Source organism: Brassica napus, chromosome A8 (genome assembly GCF_020379485.1).
Source record: "Brassica napus cultivar Da-Ae chromosome A8, Da-Ae, whole genome shotgun sequence".
Taxonomy (NCBI): Eukaryota; Viridiplantae; Streptophyta; class Magnoliopsida; order Brassicales; family Brassicaceae; genus Brassica; species Brassica napus.
Genome location: NC_063441.1, coordinates 3,924,678 through 3,949,538, shown reverse-complemented (window position 1 = coordinate 3,949,538; position 24,861 = coordinate 3,924,678). Strand labels below are relative to the sequence as shown.

Below are 24,861 nucleotides of genomic sequence, written 5' to 3'. Positions count from 1 at the left end.
ACAAATAAAAATCTCAAAACTATTATATTCATGGAATGAAAGGAGTATATCATTAAATACGGCTTGGATAAGAAGTATTGAATTTCGATTGATCGTAAATGGTGATAGGGCATAATGTCAATTTAATTTCACACAACCCGATTCTTTTATCGTCTTTCAATAGGCTTCTAGTTTTTCTCCGGTCTCCTCTGGAAGAATTCTAATTGTTATCTTTTTCTTTCTCTTTCGGCTTCCTATTTTTTTTTTTTAATTCAAAATATATAGTTTGAATTTGTTTCAGATCAAACCATAGGTAATGACGTAGTGTAAATTTGAAACGTAAAGTTTGAAAGTTGTTTACATATGTGAAAATAAGTAATTTAGCCTCTGTTTAATTTTCTATGATCCCAAGTCAAGATCATTCTTCAGTCAACATTCTATTACGTGTGTCTCAGATTTTTTTTTTTTTTTTTTGAAACACGTGTGTCTCAGATTAGTTTTATGTAATTTAGCCTCTTAGACCACCTCCATTGGTGGTTCCAAGGAGGGGTTCTAAAGTGAAAAAGCAAAAAAAATAAATCAAAAATGCTAAAATCAGAGAGAACCGCTGTCTAACTAAGAGGAAGTAGAGTATTCACCAAAAAAAAAACTAAGAGGAAGTAGAGTTGTTAGAAACCCCATACGTGTCGTTTTATTATTGGATTTTCTCTTTTTTGCCTTCTCTCTCTTCTTCTTCGTCTTCTCTTCGTCTTCGTTCTTTGTTTTTTTTCTGGTCTGAGAAATCGATGGGGACAACAAATCGGGTGGGGATCATTTTCGGTGGTGTAGATGAAACGTGGTTGCTATCAAGGAGATCGCCATGGAAATTGCGACGTCGGGGATTTTCATCTCGAGGAAGATCAGTCACCCCAACGTCATCCGCTTCATCGACATGATCGAGGTTCGTCTTCTTTTGCTCTTCTTGACATGATTGAGGATGTTGTTAGCTCGTATAAAGCTCCCATCTTTCTTGGACCAGCTTCACCACAACAGGTTTGGCTCTCAATGCTCTGTTTTCTCTCTTATGACCTTTGTCTCCTTTGCTTTCTCAGACAATTAGTGTTTGATTCTAATAAAACCCTTGAATCAATTTAAACAAGTAAAAAAGTAAGGAAACAGATATAGGAATTTGACATTTAGAACCTCCATCTCCATGTAATGACGATGTTGGTCAACTTGTTGCATGCATAAGCTTTGATCTGTTATGTTTCGCTTAACCAACAGAAAGGGTCCACTTTTACTTGAGATTCTCTTTTGCTTATCATTGTGTGTTTTATTTTTATGGAGAGGTTAAAGCTGAAAGCTTTTTAACTTTGCTGCAGCTACGTAGGGAAAGGATAGCTGAAAGGATCATGGCGCTTCAAGAACTTGTACCCACTGTTAACAAGGTCTCTATCTTTCACCTTCTCTACGGCAGCGCAAGATGCTGGATTCAGATACTATGGAGGTAAGCTTGATGACATTGTGTATGTAAATAAAAGGAAAAGAGAGACTTGTGTTGGATTATGAATAGCTCGTTAGCTGTAATTGATTCACACACCCACGGGACTTGCGAAATCTATTAACATGCCCACATATAAGTTGCTTGAGTTTCTATTTAAGATCAAGCTTTTAATGATTGTGTATTGTGTTTAATGAGACAGAACATAGGTTACGTGATCATAGCTTACAGTGTGTATATTTCTTGTGTCTCTTGTGTGTTTGCAATAGCTTATAGTGTGTATATTGCTTCTGTGTGTTGTGTGTATTGTGTGTATATTCACTCAGACTCGTCTCTTGCTTTTGCAAGTGGAGCCAAGACACACATGTGACAACTAAAAAGACAGTAGCCTGTGACACAAATGAACAACAATCTGATCCAGTCTCTGTCTCTGGAACTTTGTTGTCAAAACGAAACATTGTGCTTGATTATTAGTGTTTGTGAAACATAGGCCATGAACATTTGAATGTTGCAGCACCTACGATCAAAATGTTGTTTGATTGACCTTTGCTTATCTCTGTTTCTATAACATTTAAATTTGATAACTAAACTTTAAAAAAAAAATTGTTTTTAAGAACCTCAAAGGGGTTCTCCCATTGGACCTTCACAAAAGTAATTATATTAACAAGGGTTCTTAACTTCATAAAGTACACACTTAATAATTAAACTAATGGTTAGAACCCATCAAGGGTTCTAACCAATGGACATGCTCTTAGCCTCTGTTTCTCAAGTCATCGGAATTTGTAGATCTCACGGATTTTCTTTTATCGAGGATAATTAAAATTTTGTTTTTCGAAGCTTTTAATTAACATGATCGTGAGATATATTAATAAAAAATTGTTACATGTGACAATAAAAACATACAATTATATGATAATAATTTTCTGCTTTAAAATCTTAATAAAAATTAGAAATTTTCCCTTTTAAATCCTAACTAAAAGAGAAATGATATTTTTTTTTAAAAAGTATAGCCTAAAATAATCTTGATATTAACAAAAATAAATTATCAAATTGTAAAATTGTAAAATTATTTAATATTAATTGGAAATAAGTATTTGATAGTAATTTTTTTTTCTAAAATTCTAAAAAAATATAATTGCAAAAGATTATGTGATAGTAATTTACTTTTCTAAAATCCCTTAAAAACTGTAAAAGAAAATTTGATAGTAATTTTCCATTTTTTTAAATCCTAAACAAAAAGATTTTTTTAATATTTTTATTTTATAAAATCCTAATAAAAATAAAATTTTAAAATCTATTTGATAGTAATTTTTAAAACTAATATAACAAATAACAGATGTGCAACTTACAGAACCATATCTATATATATATCTAGTACATCATAAAAATAATCCTTTTCTTTTCCTCTTAGAAATGAGAACCAGTTTGAAAAAAGAGAAATTATGATGTATATACACGGAAATATTCGAAATTTGCCAAATGCCACCCTATTGATCTATTTTATTTTAATACCATTTCGCCCCTACATCCTAACACGCTTATCTTTTAGTCTTCACCGCCTTGGTGTCAGATCCTATTAGTAGAACACACTATTACACGGCATGTCACTTAAGGTTTCGAGGCTTCTCTAGATTATTTCTAATATTTTTACTTTAATGACGAAAAGGGTAAATGAAAAGTCAGCTTTTACATTTACGTGTAAGGGATCCTTTTGAAATAGCACTCTTTTCCAATTTTTGCATCTTCATTTCTCCAGACCTACTTTTATTTCTTTAGAGAAACAAGACGCTTTCTTTATCTCCGAGCGACACTATGGAGCAAACAATACTGCATGAACGGATGTTTGTAGCTGGTGAAGAACCATCCGGAGATAGAGTAAACACTTACCACAAACCGAAGAGAATTGAATCTATATTAGATGCGCTCGAGCCAGAAGAGGTTCATTTCCTGCAGCAGACGATGTTTGGGAAGATCATTTCACTAGCAGAGAATCCTTCATTTTCAGGAAGTTTCGGCCAGTTCGTGATTGTCCGAATCCTCCACGTGAAAAAAGTACAAGACTTGGTTTCTCTTCTCTGGAAAGCCGCTCAGGATGTCAATGCACGAGTTCGCACAAGTCACCAGCCTCAATTGCAGCAAGATTCCGAAGATAAACTGCAAACAGAAGAAGCACCCCATTAAGGAAAAGCTTTACTGGAGGGAACTAATTGGATCTCTCAAGTTCTGCTTAGTCGACACGGCCATCGAAATGCTACAGAAGAAGAAAATAAAAGACAGAGAGATGCGTTTGAAGTATGTGTGTCTGACTTTTACCTCTTGTGTTTTAATCCCGACATCACACTTTCCTCGGATTATCCCTGAGCATGTGGAGATGATACGCAAGTTGGAAAATTTTTCTGAAATATCCGTGGGGGAATGTGACATTTGAGATGCTTGTCACTGGAATTAAAATACTGTGATAGTTATGACAGTCAAAATAAATGTCAATGGACCAAAACACCTATTTCGTAGTATCAAACTTGTTTGCAGTTAAGAAATTTAATGCAGAAAGTCAAATCTAAAAAATATTAGAGACATACCTCGAACACAAAGGGATAACGACTACTGTAAAAGGATCTTCGCCACTAGAGCAATCTCACTCTAACATGTTTCTTTCTCTCTCTATCGATTATGCTTTACATTTATGTTTTCCCAGACCTCCATTAAATACACTACCAAAATCCCAAAAAAAATTCGGATAACCTGTAATTCCCCCCCCCCCCATTTTTACGATCCACAGATGTTTCCAGGGGCTTTTGTTTCGATCCGTTTGTACTTGACAGAGTAACCTAAAGAAACCGGTCGCTCGAAAAGATGTCAGCCGGAAAGCTATATCAGAATAGTATCTTTTGTTTGCACTTCTGAAGATCACGCCGACTCGCAACTTTTCACCTACTCGCCGCACGTCTCGAGGCGATAAGGACATTTTTGGAAAGGGGGACGCAAAAAGGTACGGGCCCAACAAGTTCTTTTTGTTTTTGGGTACTTTTTTAATTTTCTAGCGATTGGAATATATTGACCCTATTATCTCTTGAAAAAAATCTTAAAGTGTAAACTCTTCTTTAAAAAAGAGTTACTCAAAATTATATTTATAATTATTTTGTTTATAATTAATGTGATATATAAAGTTTCAATGAAGATATATGAGTTATTATTTATTAATATATTTAAAATTTTTGTCAAAAATAATTATTTGTTAAGAAATGATACTTTAATGGTGATATATGTTTATCAGTCATTAATTCATTATCATATTTAAAACTTTTTTGTCAAAAATATAAATTTTATTAAAAAAAAGAATTATACGTGTAACAGTTAAATTGAAGCCTTGTCAATTTTTGTTAAAATGAACCATGACATATGTAAATCAAAATTTAAATAATGTTTAGAGAATGAGTTTACGGAAAAAAAAAAAAGAAAAAAACATAAAGTAGAAACAAATGGACATAGACAGCGGCACGATCCACAAGATAACTGCTTTACCAAATAATTAAATTTTGGTTCGGTTCAAGTATCCGCTATTCAATGGGTAAAGTCAACACTGGGCCGGGTCATGGTGGGAAAGAGTCCATGGGCTACCTGAAATAACCATAGGGTTTTCTATTTTTTTTTTCTCAGCATCTTTTCCTCACCTGCGATCCTTCGCCATTTCTCCAGCGTCTCCCTCAGAACTCAATCCTTTATTCCGCTTCTACCAACACTGTAAGTTGTTTCGGCTCCAATCCTCTCTCAAAATGTGTCGTTGTTTCAATCTTTCGATTTTTAGTTTTGATCTGATTCGTTCTTCTCGGATCTGACACCGTTTCTAGATGCTGCTCGAATCCAAGTTATTTTTATTTGATTTCTAGCTTAGGGTCCTTGGGTTTGTATATTTCATCTGCATTGGTTGAATCACAAGGGCCATACAGTATTATTCATTTATGTAATTTAGATGCTGCTTCTGATGGATTTGTATGATTAGAATGTTCTTAACTTCATAAATGTGATTAGAACTTTTCTCAATGGTATAAAAAAGTGAATATTTTAGGATAAGTTCAGTTGAAGGAAGCTTTGTCGGAATGTTTGTTTGGTCCTCTCCTCTGCGAGTTAGTATTGATTCCTGTTTTTTTTTTTCTGACTTCTGGTTCCTCAGTTGGTGTTTCTTTATACTTGAGTGAGCCATGGGGAGAAAGGCTGGAAATTTGTACATAAACCCGAAAAAGCTCGGTGGTATAGCGAAACCATGTATGAAGGAGATGGTGACGTTCCTCAACTGCATGGCTCTCAACAAATGCAAAGATGATAACTGCGAGAAACAGAAGAACCTCCTGAGCGTTTGTATGAACGGACATGTAAATAACTTTTTTTTGCGTGTTTACTTTTGTCTTCTTCTGCCTTTGCTGGTGAACTTTTTGTTTACTTGAAACTCTTTTGCTTTGTAGGCGGAGAAGTCCAAGTCGTGGGGAAACATCAATTACCATTTGCAGAGGCTAACCCGCGGAAGAAAGTGATGTGGCATATGGAGCTTGTTCTATCCATAGACTGATGGGTCAAATGGTAGTTATAATGATCTTATTGATTTCTAAGTTTGTCTCCCTGTGCTTTTTTGGGTATTCCATATTTATAAGTTGTTGGCATTTAGAAGAAGAAGAAACTTTGGACATATTGTTCACCTAAGGAGAAAGGATTTGGTTTCCTTGGTTTTGCAATAAACATGTCTTCCGTGTCAAGTCAGAGAGGTCCATGAGTATTAGTGTTCTCTAGAAACATAAACTACATCTATGAATCAAACCATGAGTTTTAAGTTTTGTATTGGTTTTACATAATATTATCAAATTTTATTGATAATTACGTGTAAGCTTTAATGGAAAGTTTTCTTATACAATAAGATACAAGAGAATGCAACTATATTGTTGCTTGCTCAATTTACATATTTTTCTTGATAAACATTTATGCATATTCTTGAAGGTAGATGTTTACTTGAGACTCGACTTCCATACGTTTCACTCTGAATCGGGTGCTTTTTCAAAATTTACGCCAGCATTCCTTACAAAAACAGAAGATAAATATGGTTAATGATAAACGCTAAATGGTAACGAATGGTGCACTGATTGACCCATGTTCTTTAAATCTTTGTGTTAACGAGACGAATTTTGAAATTATAAACGGAGTCGGAAAGATTGGTTTTTCTCCCAAATTTTTTAACGTTAAAGAATAACAGAAGAAGGAAATAAGACGAATGTTACCTGAATTTGCTCGTAGCCCAATCGGCCCATGTTCTGGCCCCTTGAGCAGCCTCTCCGGCGCTGCTTTTGAAACTCGATGCTGCCGCCTCCGCCGCAAGAGTCACCTCATTGGCCGTCACTTTCACCGGTGGCTCTTCCGCAGAAACCCTTGTCACGACCAACAACACCATGAAGATTATTGCAAAGAAATTTACTTTTTCCATTTTAGTTTGCACGATTTTTTCTTCTACTCTCTATTAATATTTAAATGATTATTGTACTATTGATTAGGATTTTTGTTTTTAGATAAATTTTCGCTAGATTGAATTGTGTTGACAAAGAATCTGAACTACTTATAGGAACACCAGAGCGATTTAAGGAGAGGAACACAATTTTGTCGTTATTGATATTTTTAACTTATCGAATCTAAAATTTTAGTATATATCTTTTCAGCTATTTTTTTGACACTAAATAATAATTACATCATCATATAATTTCAGTGAAATTGTTTCCTTTTGTAAATAAGACACACGTGTTATTGAAAAACTGAAGCGAAAAAAATTCAAAAGTACTTTAAACGAGAATACAATTTTAAAACCGTACCATTTTAATCACTAGGTGCGTATCCTCGTTGATGGAAGTGTGATTTATCATGGATGCGAAGATGGTGTCCTTTGAAGTGGTGTTTTGCATGTGAATATTTGTTATTTCATACGTTTTTGGTGTGGTAAAGAGTAGTTGTAAATTTGTATGTTATCTTTTGTTTATGACTGATCCTTTAGCAGGTGAATAGTCGAAGTTTGGTATATTTTGAAATATTGTATACTATTCTTATCTTGGTAGTTATATACAGTGGCGGACCCAAGATTAAATTTTACCTGGGTCAAACCATGTAAAAAAATTAATGGTGTCAATTGTGGGATTTGAAACTGGGTTTAGGGGTGTCACAGAGGGACTTCAACCAACAGAGCTGTTGATATTTACATAGTAATTCATACAAAACATATATTTATCCAAATTTAAGGAATGTCATATGCAACCCCATCCTCTTAAGTGGGTCCGCCACTGGTTATATATGTGTTTTTTTAGTAATTTGTAAATTGTCGTAGAAACCAGATTTTAGGAAAACAAAGACCTATAGAAATAATTTTAAAATAGTTTGTGTGACTACCAAATAATTGTCTTACTGTTTTTGTAACTTAATATTTATGGGTTTTAAAGGAAATTATATGCACTATTTTGAATGCTTGGCGTTAAAATATTTGTGATTACGTATAAATAGAACTGTTGATGGTTTTCATTTATCCTCGTTTTAGTTTTTGAACTATTAAATAGACGTAAATATATATGATATATACATTAGCAGTATTATGACTGACTTTTTTTTCTTTACCGTAAGTTGCCAAAGAGTTGTTGTAGTTTGTGAAGTTATTGAAACTGTGCAGTGGATGTGAGTAGAATTGTATATCATGTGTTTTGTGGTGTTTTTTTTGGTAAACCTTTGATCGCTTTGTGTGGCTAGAACTGGTTACGTTGTGGTGAGTTTATGAATTTTTTACTTTTAGTGTTCAAATGACTTATCTCGAAGGTATGATTATATGTTTGCTGTTTCTCTGAATTTATTTGAAAAAAAATGTTTGTGGTTTTATATATGTTACAGTTAGTTTATTGTTTTTGTGGTTTTTTGGGTGCGAGGGACTGCTATTTTAAATATTGCGGAGTTTGCAAGTGAAATTACATCTACTATAAAATTTTAAAATAGAAAAGGTTTACATGTCTTTATTTTAAATGTCTTTCTTTTTTAGGCTGTAATCTTCACTAGATTTTTCACCCGCATATCCGTGCGGGTAGATTTTCATTTTATAAATATATGACAGATACTATCGCAAAACTTTCAAAGATATAATTTATATTTTAGTATTATATATTGTGTAAATCTATAATGTTATTGGTTAAGTTTCTTATTCGATATTAATAATGTATAATGATTTGTTTTATACATTTTACTTTATTATTAATTGTTATTATATATTAATATATATTCGAGCTTGGTAAAATAAATTCATAGTATGAAATAAACAAATTGAGAATCTCCTTCATTTTTTTTTTAATTTTTACAGACTGAATACAACACATTTTCAAATTTTATTTAGTTACTATAGAACTGATATTTTCTTAGCATAATTTATATTTCTATATTATTTATTTTAGTATATTATGGGATTTTATAAGTAAATAGATTATAATAATACTGTATTATCAATTATGAAATCAATCACTGCATTAATTTAAAAATATTTTAAAATTTTATTAAGATTTTGTTAGATTTTTCCAACATATTTTGTTATGAATAAAAATAAAATTTAAATTTACAGTAAAATTTAGAGAAAAAGACTAGAATAGCACCAAACCAAGTTTTTGTTCCCAAAGTAGCACTCAAAGCTCAAAGTCACAAAAATATGTTTCATTAAAGTGGTAAATATACACTTATACCCCTTGGGTTAATTAATCCAAACCTTAGGGTTTAGAGTTAAGGGGTGGGGTTTTGGAATTAGGGTTTAAAATTTTATAAAAAATAAATACTAAAATAAAAAATAAAAATTTTAAAAACAGTTTCAAAAAGTATTTTTTAATTATAAAAAGAAAATTTGAAAAAAAAATAAAAACAATTTTGAAAAAAAAAAATTCAAAAAAAATTATAAAAATTTCGAATCTGAAAACATATAATCTGAATCTATAAAAAAAAAGGGCAATTGTCAATAATAGCACCTTTTGAAGTTTATGTCTCAAAAATAGCACTAGAAGGAGAAAGTCACAAAAATGACATTCATTAAAGGGTAAAATATCCCTAATACCCTTGATTTAAAATTAAATAAATAAACAAAAATAAAAAAATAAAATTAAAAAAATGAAAAAAAGAATTTTTTTATAGTTTCAGATTATATGTTTTCAGATTCGAAATTTTTATAAATTTTTTTTTGAAACTTTTTTTTTCGAATTTTTTTTAATTTTTTTTTCAAATTTTCTTTTTATAATTTAAAAATACTTTTTGAAAAAGTTTTTAAATTTTTTATTTTATTTTAGTATTTATTTTTTATAAAATTTTAAAACCTAATTCCAAAACCCCACCCCTTAACTCGGTTTGGATTAATTAACCCAAGGGGTATAAGTGTATATTTACCTCTTTAACGAAACCTATTTTTGTGAATTTGAGCCTTGAGTGCTACTTTGGGAACAAAAACTTGGTTTAGTGCTATCTTAGTCTTTTTCTCAAAAAAAAATTCATTTTATTTATTTTTATTTATTTATTTAATTTTAAACCAAGGATATTAGAGATATTTTACCCTTTAATGAATGTCATTTTTGTGACTTTCTCCTTCTAGTGCTATTTTTGAGATATAAACTTCAAAAGGTGCTATTATTGACAATTGCCCTAAAATTTATTTATTAATATATATATATAATTTATAAGATTTGTTAGAAATGTTATATATTAAATATATTAACTTAAATAATCAAATAGATGTAATTGATGAAATAGGCCTAGTATGAATTTTTTATGGTATTTCTTTTAATAAAAATGATATAGAATATAATTATAAAATTTGAAAAATAGCATACACTTTTATTTTATTTTGTTTTATAATAAAATCTTATTTAAATTAATGTATAATAGTATATATTATTAATTACGAAATTAATCAATGGTATTCATTTAAATAAAATATTTAAATTTTAAAAAGATTTTGTTAGATTTTTTCTCAATATTTTGTTATAACTAAAGATAAAATTTAAATTTACAGTTAAAATTGATTTATTATTAATATCTTTATATATTTAATAGATTAATGTACATAATTAAATAAATATAATTAATGAAATGGACCTAATTATAAAGCTGCTATGATTTTTTTTATGGTAGATAAAAATGATACTTCTAAAAAAAAAAAAAAAAAAAAAAAAAAAAAAAATAAAATGATACTTCTATTTTAATAGAGAAGATTTCTTAAGTCAGAGAGAGTAAAAAAATCTTGTTTACATGACTCACGTTTATGCATTATTGACGTTAAACTTTACTGATCTATAAAGTTGGGGACATTGGTAATTAACTAAAGACACGTTCACGCTTCCTTTATTATATAAAGTCATAGTGAACGTACGGTGATTGAAATAATTTACAGCAAATCATAGAGACAACCAAAGTTTGAAATAGAGGAAACATGTTGAATAGACAATTGAAATGAAATGAAAGCTAAGTGGGATTGAAATGTAAAAACGTCTTCACTGATTGATGATACAGTGAACGTACGGTGATTTGGAGTGAAATTGTAAGGAGTCAACGTAGATGAAAAACATATTCATTGCCAGCTAGCTCCTCAAGACATCTTGGTAGCTCCATTTCCTCACCGCTACTCATCTGAATTAGGTTGGGGTTTGTGGGACTTCAGAATAAACAATTATATACAATCATCTGAACTATGAAAGAAAAACGTACCTTTTTGATGAGTTTCATCGTCTCTCTGTCGAAGACCACAAAATGGCACTATCCACGGAACCTGGATCTGGAGGACGTGAATTGTTAGCATATATTTAGTCCTGAACGAAAAACCTGATCTGCAAATCCAATAGATATCACATAATTCAGGTACTATGTTGAACAACTGAAAGGAAAAAATATAAAGAAAAATTGTATGTTTATATTGGTTGGTGATGGATCTAACTCGAGCGAATACTTTGAGTTCATTGAAAGCAACAACCTGTTCAGAAAACAATAGATTAATTAGCAATGGCTACAGCTTTATAATCAAATAGATCACAAATCGTCAATGAAGGAGACTGGAACCAGCATCAGAAACTTACAACATAATTTTCTGCATCCTCTATCCCGAATAAAGTGAAGAACGGCATGGGAGGTTTTTTATAGCAACTTATATAACCATCAAGTGCAAGAAAAAGGTAAACATGTTAAGATAAAGGCTAAATAGCTAATTCTATCAGGCAAGATTCAACATCGAAAAATACCTTTGATATAAACCTTCTTGCAAAATAATCAGTCTGAAGTCATCAGTCTTGACAAAGCGACCACATGCATAAAGCCACATACATTGCTGACGCTCCCACGACGTCTATCACCCCACCCCCGCCACAACCACTACCAGCACCTCAAAATAGGCCACCATGCCAGCTGTTGTTAACCCCCAAAGCATTTCCTGTAATATTTTTTTCCATCTCACCAATGATTTACTATCAGTTAGTGCAACTTATGACAGCTTTTAAAACACAGCCCAATAAAGGGAAGCATAATCTTGCTGAGACCAAGGATATAAAGAAAACTTGTATAATATTGATGTTTGAGAAATGGAAACCTTTCATCGGCCTTAGTCCCCATTTTTTTCCGCTCCTCTTTAGCCACGCGTCTACTATCACACAGACAGATCAGCACTGATTGATAAAACATTGCAGATGATCTCACTTATACTAAATTTTTGAAATATTGTTATCAATTAATCAACCAAAATAAACCTATTCACAACCAATTCCCCATTTAAATTTCTCAAACATTCAATTGTGGCCTGAATATCACAGAGAAATTTCAATCAAAAACGTTTTGAAAATCCTATAGTCACAGTACTAATTCCAAATATTAAAAGAAGGAATTAACATACGGAAGGTCAGTTGTTTAATGTTGAGATCTATATTACCTCTAAGATTCGATCGAATGTTCTCTCCACCGCTTTGCACCACGACTCCACTTTCTTCCATAACCGGTCTGAATACTTTGGAGTTCTTTGACCTCTCTCCTGACTCAAATATGTCTTCTTCCTTCCAGAATCAAACGGCCAGTCCAGCTGCATAGGTTGCTCCAAATATTTTGCATTAACTAAAACGTTTGTCAACATGGTTTTTAAGTTTAAATATAAACTTACCTCCAAATATTTTTGGGTTAACAGTAGTGTCCACCATGACAGATTGGGTTCTCTCAGCTGGGGGGTTAGGAGACCACTAAACATTGATGCAACATGTGAGTATTAAAAACTTATTACAATAAGGGTGTAATGGTGGAAAGCAATGGAAAATTAGAGTCATTGGTGGACTTGCGGGTCAATTAATTTAAGAGTTCATAAAAGACCAAAGATCCATAAGCGTAGTGATAACTTGAACAATTAATCATCTGCTATTGTTGAGAATGGAACCCAAAGCATAAAAAGCAAGTAAAAGGCTAAGCGTACCAAAGACGGAAGGGATAATGTTCCTGACGATATTGAGATAAGGATCACAGAGATCTCTAATGGCAGACAAAGCCTGGCGATCCCAAGGAATGTTGGGGAACCAATTCAGCAAAACTCTAACCATCAGTACACTGTAGATATCTAGCCACTTGGATAAACCGGCCGCAACCACCGTCAACGGCATGTTGAGATAACCAGCAGGACGGTCGCGAATCGACACAAAAAAAGAAGAAGCAAAGGACCGGCAAGGATCGCGAGGGTCGTGATTGATTTGATTGAGTCGGAGAAGGGAAATTGAGAAGATGGTTTAGCTAAGAGTGTTGGAGATGTGGAGGAGGCTGCATTAAACAATAACATTTATTGGACACATAAAGAGAAATACGTTGAACAATAGACAAGGCTAAGAGTTTAGAGACGAATCCATTGTCTTTGCAGTGAAAGATTAGAGGAAACGGCGCGGATGGAAGAGACGAACTACGATGATACCGAATATACCAAAATGATTGAACCGAGGCGGAGATCCGAAGTCGGAAAAAAAAAATGAATGAACAAACCAAACATGTACCCCACAAACTTAAACATATGTCCACGTGGACACCTTTAGGAGAGGCTCAAAACTCTCCTATTATAATATAGATATATATTTAGGAAAACTACACTTACTTATAAAATGTCTAAACTAACCTAATTTGCCAATTTGGGCTGTATAATAATTTTCATATATATATTAAATATAGAAATGAACAAGTTATCTTCCATATTTTATTCAAATTTCTTAATTTAAAAAAAATTCTAAAAAAATTACATTTGAATTTCCAAAATGATTTTTTTTTTTGAATCTTTAACTTATATAGAATATTGAAGTTAATGATTATGGATTTTTTTATTTTTCATCTTTGTTTATCATAAACATTATAGATGGTCTGACTGGTTCAAACGTAGCGGTTGCGATTGCGCGTGGTTGTGGTTTCTAACAGTTTTAAAAGATTAGTACGACTGTTTATGCGGCTAGAAATTGGTGTGTTTGTGCGGTACTTATGACTGGTTAACTACCAAATGCAGAAGTGGTTAAATAATAAATTAAAAATATTACATTTACATTTATAATAATTATAGAAAAAAATTATTGTTAAATTTTTTAATATTAATTAAAATATAATAGATATATTTTAGTATTTTATAATTCTAATTTAAATTTTTTATTGAATGTTTTTATTTTTATATTTATATTCTTTTTTTAAAAAAAAATTATCCTCCTGCAACCGCCCAAACGTTAGCTCGAACCAACTTTTGAATTTATGAGGTAAAAAAGCGGTTTGAAGCGGTTTAGAGCCGGTCTGAGTGATTGTTGCGAAACGCCAACAACCACTATCAACCGCAAAAGTTTTTTTTGCGGGTGGTAGCGGAGAAACCAGTCATACCCTGAGTCAAATGGTAAAGTTTACAACTGTAACTTAGTTATTTTTTTTAAACACCGGTTTGATATTCAATATATTGATGTTGAAGTTATAAAGGAGGAAGTAAAACAGAGCTCTATAAAAGAAAAATAAAACCACTCTGAAAACTAGAAAGCATTAGTGAAAATAGAAAATAAATGGTAAGAGACCCCAATGAGGGATAGAAACACAAGTCCATGGCCGTCTTAGAGCATATCCATGGCATTGTCCTTAAGGATTGTGGTGAGCCACAGGCCCACAACGGACCATTTTGCCACGTACAATAGATATATTATCTCTTATCAGTATCACCGACCATGCAATACTTTCAGAAACTTGGTTTTCTGAAGGAGACACGTGGCAAAAGCACTAATAATCAATACACTTAAGCATGTACTGAAGATCATCAAAGAGGTTGTGGTACTGAGGGTAAAATTCAGGTGAGGATAGAACGTCTCTCAGAGCAGTCAAGGAAAACTCTATGATAATTCGGTGAAAATGGAGGTGCATCATGCTTTTAATGGCCCAGTGGAGGTTGAGGAGTGCAACATGCACTTCATAGCCTAGTTTGGTGCAAGTTCTTCTACTATTGAGTAATGTTTCTCCATGGTGATTGTATAGTATCCAGAAGGAAGCAACATTACATTTCAGGTCTCCTTGTCTTGGTTTATGCCAAACAGAGGTATGAGTAGAGGGTCTCACGACAGCAGGGTTAGTAGAGGGTGTAACGGCATCATGGTTAATAGAGGGTGTTTCTTGGTAGTTAACCTGAATCCACAAGTTTGCATCCTTCCTGGCTTTGCTCAAAATATCTAAAGGTGAGGTTTGAGCTTTTTCAAAGAGAAGAGTGGTTTTGGCTTTCCAGAGATGCCAAAGGACCCATGGGAAGGTTCTTCGTAACCTGTAGTCGGTGTTTTTTCTCTTGCTAGTCTTCAGTAGATGATGAAAGTTAATTAGGAAGACCGAGTTTTGCGAGAACCCCACTGGTGGTAATGGAGCCTAAGGAGTCCCATATGTTTTGTGCTAAGAGACAAAAAAAGACATGACATATTAGTTTCGGAGTGATGCCCACAAACATCACAGGTTGTGTCCAGATTGATGCAATGAAATTTTAGCCTTTCTTTAACAGCCAATGCTCCAGAGACCCCTTCATAAGAAGTGGCAGAGTTTTGCAAATGTCTTTGTTCTCTTCTTTCTTTTATAAAGTTAAGGAGTTTGATTTTGAAACCACTAAAGATCTTTGGAATATTGAGATATACATACTTTCGTCACCTTCAGTCTCGACACGCAAAATGCCTTTGTTCTCTTCTTTCTTATCTTCGTTAACCAATGAGCCAACGTTAATTGAAGATTTTGAGAAGTTAATGGTTTGTCTAGAGGCTGCCTCGTAGTTTCCTAAGATGGTTTTTAGCTCAGAGCTTTCCTCCATTGAGGCTTGACACATTAGGAGGATGTCATCAGTGAACAAAATGCGATGGAAAACTGGATATGAGTAAAAATGTATACCGCAGACGATATGAGACCACTTTGGTATACTTTTAAGCAAAAGTGGCCTCACGGTATAAATTATTTTGTATCACCTTTCAAATTCAACTGGGATATGAGTGGAAAAATGTAAACTTGAACTTTCAAGTGTATTTAAGCAATCTTTGGGCAATACTTAAACACAAACATTATCAGTGATGCTAAAATATACTTTAATGATTAATCACTTGAAACTCAAGTCAAATAGTATCCTATCTTTGTATATACTTACTATCAACTATAGTAAAAAGTGATTAATCCTTTTCTTATTATTAACTATATTCAATGATCCACCTTTGGGTGATCTCCTTGAACATATAAAATAAAATAATTGATCACTAAAGCTTTAATGTCGTTTTTAGCATCTCTTAGATCATGATCAATTATCCTACTATTATCTTTTAATATTTATAAGTAAATAACAAGGCCACTTTGGTGACTAACATGTTATAAACTATACAAACATTAAAACACTAATAGGTATATTTCTTTTAATATTATGTTAATTTTTCATAACATAATTTTTTTTAAAAGATTGTGTTAATATTTCATAACATGTATTACCTATTATTAAAATGCAGCGGAAGCATTTTAAATTAACATCTACTTTTTATGTTATAAATTAAGTAACCCTTAACCGTATAGAACACTTAAACCATATAAACCATCGGTTTATAAACATATCCATTATCTAAATAATGATTTATAATTGCATCCTTTCATAATGCACTTCGTCATTGAGTTGATTTAATAATTTTAGTTGAGAATCATAAGCTGGAGATTAAGTAAAGAGCAATGAAATGGCTTTCTTTGGATAGATCGAGGGAAAATCTGATGCTTCATGTAGCCTCTTATGCTTAGACGTATGACAAGAGATTCTCTCATCCCACAGAGCTGTTGTAGTGTTGTGCCGGTAGCGAGAAGGAGTATTAAGTTCAATGAAGACCAATTAGGAGATCATCAAAAGACTGTGCGAAAGTTTTCCCTTGAGACTCTATGTTCTGTTATGAAACGTATTGCATTGCCCTTTACCTTCCAAGATACATGGACAACCGAGATAAACCACAATGTTCAAGAGATGGTGGGTAGATATTAATAACTGGATCTAAACAGAGTAGCAGGAATCATTCATTGCCAAAGAGCAATCAATAGAAGAGGGTGTCTAAGCGAGACTGGTGAAGGTGGAAGAAGAAGAAGATCGTAATGGCGGAAATTGAAACATAAAAGATACTTTTTGTAATTGGTAATATGGTTTCAAAAGCCTTGAAGTTTAAAGGCTTTAAGAAAATCCTAAGCCTTCGTAAGTTATTTTTATCCAGTCAGATTTATTGATTTTAAAGTCTTTTTTAATTTCTTATTGATAAACCCTTCTAAAACACTTATAGGAGGTGTTATTGAATTGAGAATTATAGTTTGATTGTACTTCAAACAGACTCAATTCAAACAGACGGATCATGATTCGAAATCTAAACTACGATAGAGAGAATTCTATACTGGTATGGGATTTAGGGAGTAGACCCTCACCTTTGCCACAGGTTCTAAAGAACCTGAGAAGCACAGAATAGCCCTTGATGGCTCTATCACAGCAACTCCGAAAGTCTGAAAATAAATGAGTATGATGATTCTGCCAGAACTGAACCCAAGAGAAAACAGATGCATAACTCAAGAACTGACCGTTAACTTTTCAATCCCTCCGGTCCGAATGTAGCCCTAGATGTCCTATATCCGTAGCCACCGGTTTTACTCCGATCGGACTCCATCTGATTAATCAAATTAGCTTCGTCTCCAGACTGGTCGCAAACGTAGACTGCACCAACACCTCTCACGAAAACAAGCTTAACTCTCAGAAAATAACTTGGAATGACAATCCGCTTCTTGGAGATGATAGATAAAGAGTTAACTACTTACTGACAAAATTCCAGACTGAAATATTTTGATTAGGCTGACCATTTCACCTTTACGCTGAGACTGGTCGGAACTGTCTCTGCAGCGCAACAGCTTAAGCTTATTCTTGCCCAAGAAACAACAGCAATAACTTTTGCTTCACAACTCTGATCTCGATTTTGTTTGCTTCTACAGATTCCTGGAAACGAGATCTATCCCAAGAGACATGGCGCACACCCTAGAATCCCCTGCACCGTACTAGAAACCTCTCGCAAAACCACTCCTTAGCCATGTATCTGATGGTAACGGTTGGTGATCGGGGGTGAGTAGCGACAGTGGAGCAAGCAGGTGTGAGATCACGATCTCTCTAGCTTGGATCCTGACGGTGGTTTATGACAACTACGGCAGCAAGCGGATCATGGCGGTGCAAATCTGTGGCTAGTTGTGATGAACGTGACGGCTCCGGCGCGGTAAGGAATCTCCGGCTCTGCCTTGGGTCAACATGATGAGAGAAGAACGTGAACATGACGTGAGATGGTTAATATGAAGAAGAAGATAACGATGAAGAATGGCTGCGATGGTGATTACGGCTAGGTCAAATGAGAGGAAGGGAGATGCGTACAATGATATATATATTGCACGATTTGACCAAGAAGTAAAGAGGATGGTTTAAGTTGTAATTAAAATTGTAATTAAACCAAACCAAACCGATTTTGATGAACCGGGTCGTTACAGCTTGCATCGAGGCCACTACTTCTAATTCTCTCTAATGATCGCATATAATAATCTAAAGGCCAATGTAGAATACTTTCTAGTGGAGATATTGTCATATATTTGGTTGTATATTTTCCTATATGTGATAAGGATTGTTTCCTTATACGACAAGGCAAGGAAATATGTTTCACCGCCTTAGTCTTTGTATAAATATGGGATCGTATGATGTTAATAAAAACAAGTTGGTTGATTATCAAAACCTACATGGTATCAGAGCATTGATACGATTGAAGAAGTTACAAATCGATCTTTGCAAAGATTCTGAGCAAGCTTCGCTATGTCGGATGATCGTGAGTTGGCCCAAGCCAACCCAAAGAAAGATGAAGTTGTGTCGGTCTCGCCGTATACGCTATACGCTGCTGACAACCCTGGAGCCGTGATCTCGTCGGTTCGTTTGAATGGAGAAAACTACAATGAATGGTCTTCGGAGATGTCGAATGCTTTTCAAGCAAAACGAAAGTTAGGTTTTATCAAAGGAACCTTGGTGAAGCCGGCTGAAACTAGTCCAGATCTTGAGAATTGGTTGACAGTCAATTCTATGCTTGTTGGGTGGATCCGGGCTTCCATCGAGCCAAAGGTGAAGTCCACAGTTACGTACATCACAGATGCACATCAGCTTTGGGAGAATCTGAAGCAACGTTTCTCGGTGGGAAACACAGTGAGAGTGCATCAGATAAAGGCGCAGCTCGTTTCGTGTAAGCAGGATGGCCAGTCCGTGTTGGACTATTTTGGAAGGCTCTCTACATTGTGGGAAGAGTTGCAGATGTATCAGCCTGTTCACACATGTACCTGTGGAGCTGCTGCTGCCATCGCTGGTGAAAGAGAGCAAGAGAAGATTCACCAGTTTGTTATGGGTCTTGATGACTCACGGTTTGGAGGAATCTGTACCTCAATTATTGGTCAAGATCCTCTTCCCTCTCTTGGCGAGATTTACAGTAAAATAATAAGAGAGGAACAACGCCTTGCGTCAGCTCGTGGACGTGATCAGCAAGAAGCAGTCGGGTTTGTCGCACGACAAACACAGTCTGATGAAGTGTCTCGTAAAGGCCAGCAGTTGAGTTCAACCGAGACGCAGAGCAGAACAGAGAACACAATTCTTAAACCCAGATTGTTGTGCTCGCATTGTGGAAGAACTGGTCATGAGAAACGGGATTGTTATCAGATAGTGGGCTTTCCGGAGTGGTTTCCAGAACGTGGTGCAGGGCTTGGACAAGGTAGTGGTGGTCGTGGAAGAGGAGGCCGTAGTGGTGGTCGTGGTCGTGGACGAGCTTGTGCGGCTCATGCTACGAGTTCAAACTCGTCGGAATTTCCTGATTTTACATCTGATCAGTGGAAGATCCTTACACAAATGATTCAAGAGAAGTCTGGAGCCAATGCTGCAGATAGACTGTCTGGTAAGAGTAAACTGGGTGATGTTATTCTCGACACAGGTGCTTCGCACCACATGACAGGTTTATTGTCGCTTTTGACGAACGTTGAGCCGATTTCTCCATGCTCTGTCGCTTTTGCTGATGGAGGAAAGACATATGCGATGAGCTGGGGATCTCTTGCGCTCTCGTCTAAAATAACGTTGTCGAGAGTTTTATATGTTCCAGACTTAAATTGCACTCTGATTTCTGTAGCAAAGTTGTTGAAACAAGCGAGTTGTTTTGCAATGTTTACTGATACAGTTTGCGTCTTGCAGGACCGTTTTTCGAGGACGCTGATTGGAACCGGTGAAGAGCATGATGGTGTGTATTACTTCACAGACAGAGTCTCAGCAAAGAGTCACCGAGTCAGTGGTATTTCCGATCAGGCTTTGTGGCATCGGCGTTTGGGGCATCCGTCTTTCTCAGTATTTAAGGATTTGGCTTTGTTTTCTGGTTCTTCTAACTTAGCTGGCTCTAGTCCATGTGACATTTGTTTTAGAGCTAAGCAAACTCGAGAAGTTTTTAATGATAGTTCAAATAAAACGTCAGAATGTTTTTCTCTTATTCATGTCGATGTTTGGGGTCCATATCGAGTGCCTTCTTCTTGTGGTGCAGTGTATTTTCTTACCATCGTCGATGATTTTTCTCGAGCAGTGTGGACTTATCTGTTGCTTGAAAAATCAGAAGTCAAGGTTGTCTTAAAACAGTTCCTTGCTTATACTGAAAAGCAGTTTGGGAAGTCGGTTAAAACGGTTCGCAGTGACAACGGTACCGAGTTCATGGTCTTGTCATCTTACTTTAAAGAAAATGGCATCATTCATCAGACGTCTTGTGTTGCAACACCACAGCAAAATGGAAGGGTTGAAAGAAAACATCGACATATTTTGAATGTCTCTCGAGCACTCATGTTTCAAGCTAACTTGCCGATTAAGTTTTGGGGCGAAGCTGTTCTTACCGCTGCATATTTGATAAATCGAACTCCGACCTCTGTACTTAAAGGAAGAACTCCTTATGAAGTCCTTTATGGAGTGCAACCAGATTATAAACTGTTGAAAGTCTTTGGATCAGCCTGTTACACGCACAAGATGAATCGAGACAAAGATAAGTTTGGTCAAAGAAGTCGGTCATGTATATTTGTTGGCTATCCTTTCGGCAAGAAAGGATGGAAAGTGTATGATGTTGAACGTAACGAGTTTCTGGTTTCTCGAGACGTCGTGTTCCGGGAAGATGTGTTCCCGTTTGCAGAGTCAAAACTTGACCAGCCTGCAGTGCCATCGTCGGATGTGATTCTTGATGAGGACTGGGTCGTGGGTCTTGATAACAGGGGGAGCAGTCAAGTGTCTCCTGCAGTTGATACAGATGAACAAAATGTTGCTAGTGTTGAAGCAACTGAAACTGAAACTGAGTTGCCTTTACCAGAAGCAGAGCTCGTTGAGAACTTGGGCTCGCCTCTGGCCAGTGAGACCTCCGAAAATCTTGGTAGAGGACGCAGAGAGAAGACACAATCGGTCTTGTTGAAAGATTTTCTTCTCTACAGTGCCGCGAGCACGCCTAATACACATCATGCTCTTCCCAACTCCAACATGTTGTCCTCGTCTAACGATCCAGGTATTCCTCTTTATCCTCTGTCAGACTGTATAACTGATGAACAATTCTCACCAGGTCATCGGGCTTATATGACTGCGATCACAAGTGCACAGGAGCCTAAACACTTTCAAGAAGCTGTGCGTAGTAAAATATGGGATAATTCTATGACAGTGGAGGTTGTGGCGCTTGAGGATAGTCACACTTGGGACATTACTGATCTGCCTCCGGGAAAGGCAGCTCTTGATAGTCTGTGGGTCTATAAGATAAAATACAATTCTGATGGGACCATCAAAAGACACAAATCTCGATTGGTGGTGAAAGGTAATAAGCAGGTCGCAGGAGCAGACTATAATGAGACGTTTGCTCCAGTCGTTAAGATGACCACAATACGCACTCTTCTGCGTCTAGCTGCGGCAAAGAAATGGGAAGTCTATCAAATGGATGTGCAAAACGCTTTTCTACATGGCGACCTTGAGGAAGAAGTTTACATGAAGCTCCCACCAGGTTTCCGTCATACACATCCTGGTAAAGTGTGTCGCCTGAGAAAGTCTTTGTACGGACTTAAACAAGCTCCGCGGTGTTGGTTTAAGAAACTTTCAGATGCACTTCTTAAATTCGGTTTTGTTCAGTCATATGAAGATTATTTGCTGTTCTCTTACTCGTGCAAGGATATTGAGATACGAGTACTGATTTATGTTGATGATCTTCTCATTTGTGGTAATAATTTACATATGGTGAAGCATTTCAAAGACTACTTGGGTAAATGCTTTGCGATGACAGATTTGGGAAAATTAAAATATTTTCTTGGTATTGAAGTGTTGAGAGGTCCAGAAGGTATTTTTCTTTGTCAACGCAAGTATGCTTTGGATATAGTCACAGAGACTGGAAATTTAGGTTGTACACCAGCTCACACACCTCTTGAGCAGAATCATCAACTTGCTAAAGCAGAGGGACCAACACTTGCTGATCCGACTAAGTACAGGCGGCTTGTTGGTAGGCTGATATATCTTCTGAATACTAGGCCTGAGTTGTGTTATTCAGTCCATATTCTTTCGCAATTTATGAAGCATCCGAAAGAGGCTCATTGGCTTGCTGCACTTCGTGTTGTGCGGTTTCTGAAAGGGACGTTGGGTCTGGGAATTCTGCTACAATCCGACCCTGATCTCACGCTCTCAGTATACTGCGATGCAGATTGGTCATCTTGTCCTCTTACCCGAAGATCACTCAGCGCTTTCGTGGTTATGCTTGGTGGATCACCTATTGCGTGGAAGACTAAGAAGCAGCGAGCTGTGTCACATTCTTCTGCCGAAGCAGAGTATAGGTATATGGCAACAGCATTACGAGAGACGAAATGGATTCGAAAGCTTTTAAAAGAACTGGGTCTTGAGCAGTTTACTCCTACTCGTTTTTTTGTGACAGTAAGGCTGCGATTCACATAGCTGCCAACCCGGTCTTTCACGAAAGAACAAAACATATTGAGAATGATTGTCATTCTGTGAGAGATGCAGTTCAAGAGAGGATCATCGTCACTCAGCATATACGCACGGATTCGCAGATAGCAGATATATTAACTAAAGCACTTGGACGGGTTCCATTTCAAAAGTTAGTATCCAAGTTGGGCATTCAAGATTCTCCTGCTCCAACTTGAGGGGGAGTATTGGAGATATTGTCATATATTTGGTTGTATATTTTCCTATATGTGATAAGGATTGTTTCCTTATACGACAAGGCAAGGAAATATGTTTCACCGCCTTAGTCTTTGTATAAATATGGGATCGTATGATGTTAATAAAAACAAGTTGGTTGATTATCAAAACCTACACTTTCTAATATCATTAAATCAAAGTTCTTACTTTTTTGTTCGGATTATAACGAGACAAGATTTGTAACAAGACAGCATATTAGAGAAAACTCCGACGAGGTTGAGAATGGAACTATGGCTTCAAAGTCAGAAGCTATGGTACGTCCGATTAAACTTGAGTTTAGGGTTAGAAGAGGTGAGAATTGGTTTTGAGGATTAACGGAGAATCAACTTCACCGAATTTGTCTACGTCTAACTTTATCTGGGCTGGGATTAAAACCTAACCAAAGAGAATCGTAAAGAAAAAAAAATATTTGATAAATTCAAAATCCAAGCTAGAAGTGCTGGATTCTGTTTATGCTTATTTTTTTATACAAAAGTACACCAAATTCCGCTCAAATTCTATTAAAATCCAATCACTTAGACTATATTTGAGAATTGATTTGTATAAGTGTGATCAATACATTAACTTTCACAAAAAAATAATAACATGGCTTAAAAGAAATATGACATGACATAAATTTAATTGTTACATGTAAAATTACTATATTTAGATTTATGTTTTTGGTAAGATTTCTTAAATATAATAATGATGATTTTCTATATACGGATTTATATTTTTGGAAAAGCTTCATAATATAGTAATAACTAATAAATTTTATATCAAAAATATTTTTTCTCAGAAAATATTCATTTTGGTAAGATTTTATGATACCTAATAACTTTTCTATATCTATTAAAATAATATGTTTTTATATATAAATAATAATAGCAAATATTAAAATTTTACATCAATATATGAATCATATTTTTATTATTAAAATAAGTGTAGTTTAAACTATATTTTATCAACGTATATAAGTTATTTTTATTTAATTTATATATTATTATAAATAATTTATATATTTACAAATAGAAATATTTAAAAATGGTAATTAAATAAAGAATAATATAATAAAGTAACTTTAAAAATTTCAATTATTTTTATCAAAAGTTAAATAATACAAAATTAAAAGGTCAAACTAAACTTGAATAAATCAAACTAAAAACAATTACATTATGGTTTTATTTTTTAAACTAATAAAAGTAAAATAGAAAAACAGAAAATTTTATTTATATATAAAATTTTTAAATATTTTATATCTGCGCATGGCGCAGGAGAACTCCTAGTGGACATTGAAAAACGAAAAAATCGCATAAAAAACCTTCAAAGTGGCAGCCACTTACACTTTAAACCCTCGGAGTATTTCACAAGCGACATTTTTATCAAAAGAAACCTCCACTCTGGCTTACTTGTATATCAAGTCAAAACGATAACCGGCACTGTTCAAAATCGATGACGTGTCAGTTTTCTTTTTTTTTTTTAATTTTTTTAAAAAGTTATTTTATCAATAAAATAAATATTAAAATAAATAATAATATAAAAATTCATTAGAAAATTCAAAAAAAATTACTAAAAATTCACAAAAATCAAAATATTCACCACATTTTTTTAAAATTATTTCTATTAATAA

General features: G+C 34.6%; 1 protein-coding gene and 2 long non-coding RNA genes across 19 annotated transcripts; 1 reads left to right on the top strand and 2 right to left on the bottom strand.

Annotated features, from left to right (window-relative positions):
- The first annotated feature begins 530 nt into the window (after positions 1 to 530).
- LOC106371856 lies at positions 531 to 6,325 on the top strand. 6 transcript variants are annotated; one of them, XR_007315343.1, is made up of 5 exons: positions 600 to 919; positions 1,341 to 1,465; positions 1,808 to 5,200; positions 5,631 to 5,829; positions 5,920 to 6,325. XR_007315343.1 is itself a non-coding variant. In XM_048737625.1 (3 exons), exons 1-3 carry the CDS (start codon positions 808 to 810, stop codon positions 1,467 to 1,469), a joined length of 255 nt encoding a protein of 84 aa, XP_048593582.1. In that variant the 5' UTR covers positions 531 to 807; the 3' UTR covers positions 1,470 to 1,709. The 6 variants fall into 6 exon arrangements, 3 of the variants coding, with proteins under 3 accessions (XP_048593582.1, XP_048593581.1, XP_048593583.1); XR_007315341.1 differs by having other exon boundaries at positions 600 to 1,011; positions 1,786 to 5,200; XR_007315342.1 differs by having other exon boundaries at positions 602 to 1,011.
- Positions 6,326 to 10,807: 4,482 nt separating this feature from the next.
- On the bottom strand, positions 10,808 to 13,529 carry LOC106371855. 12 transcript variants are annotated; one of them, XR_007315339.1, is made up of 8 exons: positions 12,933 to 13,529; positions 12,630 to 12,705; positions 12,405 to 12,551; positions 12,069 to 12,144; positions 11,725 to 11,931; positions 11,563 to 11,629; positions 11,198 to 11,459; positions 10,808 to 11,119 (listed from the first exon to the last, which is right to left on the bottom strand). It is a non-coding gene; the product is annotated as an uncharacterized LOC106371855 (long non-coding RNA). The 12 variants fall into 12 exon arrangements; XR_007315340.1 differs by having other exon boundaries at positions 11,725 to 11,912; XR_007315334.1 differs by having other exon boundaries at positions 11,725 to 12,119; positions 12,933 to 13,270; positions 13,349 to 13,529.
- Positions 13,530 to 14,274: 745 nt separating this feature from the next.
- LOC125577012 lies at positions 14,275 to 18,736 on the bottom strand. The gene is made up of 3 exons (XR_007315328.1): positions 17,801 to 18,736; positions 17,567 to 17,711; positions 14,275 to 17,491 (listed from the first exon to the last, which is right to left on the bottom strand). It is a non-coding gene; the product is annotated as an uncharacterized LOC125577012 (long non-coding RNA).
- Positions 18,737 to 24,861: the final 6,125 nt, after the last annotated feature.

Bases quoted from the DNA above. Each gene is read 5' to 3' on its own strand.
- LOC106371856 (XM_048737624.1), top strand. From the start codon at position 808: ATGAAACGTGGTTGCTATCAAGGAGATCGCCATGGAAATTGCGACGTC. The intron at 1,012-1,340 runs GTTTGGCTCTCA...ACTTTGCTGCAG, and splicing joins GACCAGCTTCACCACAACAG to CTACGTAGGGAAAGGATAGC.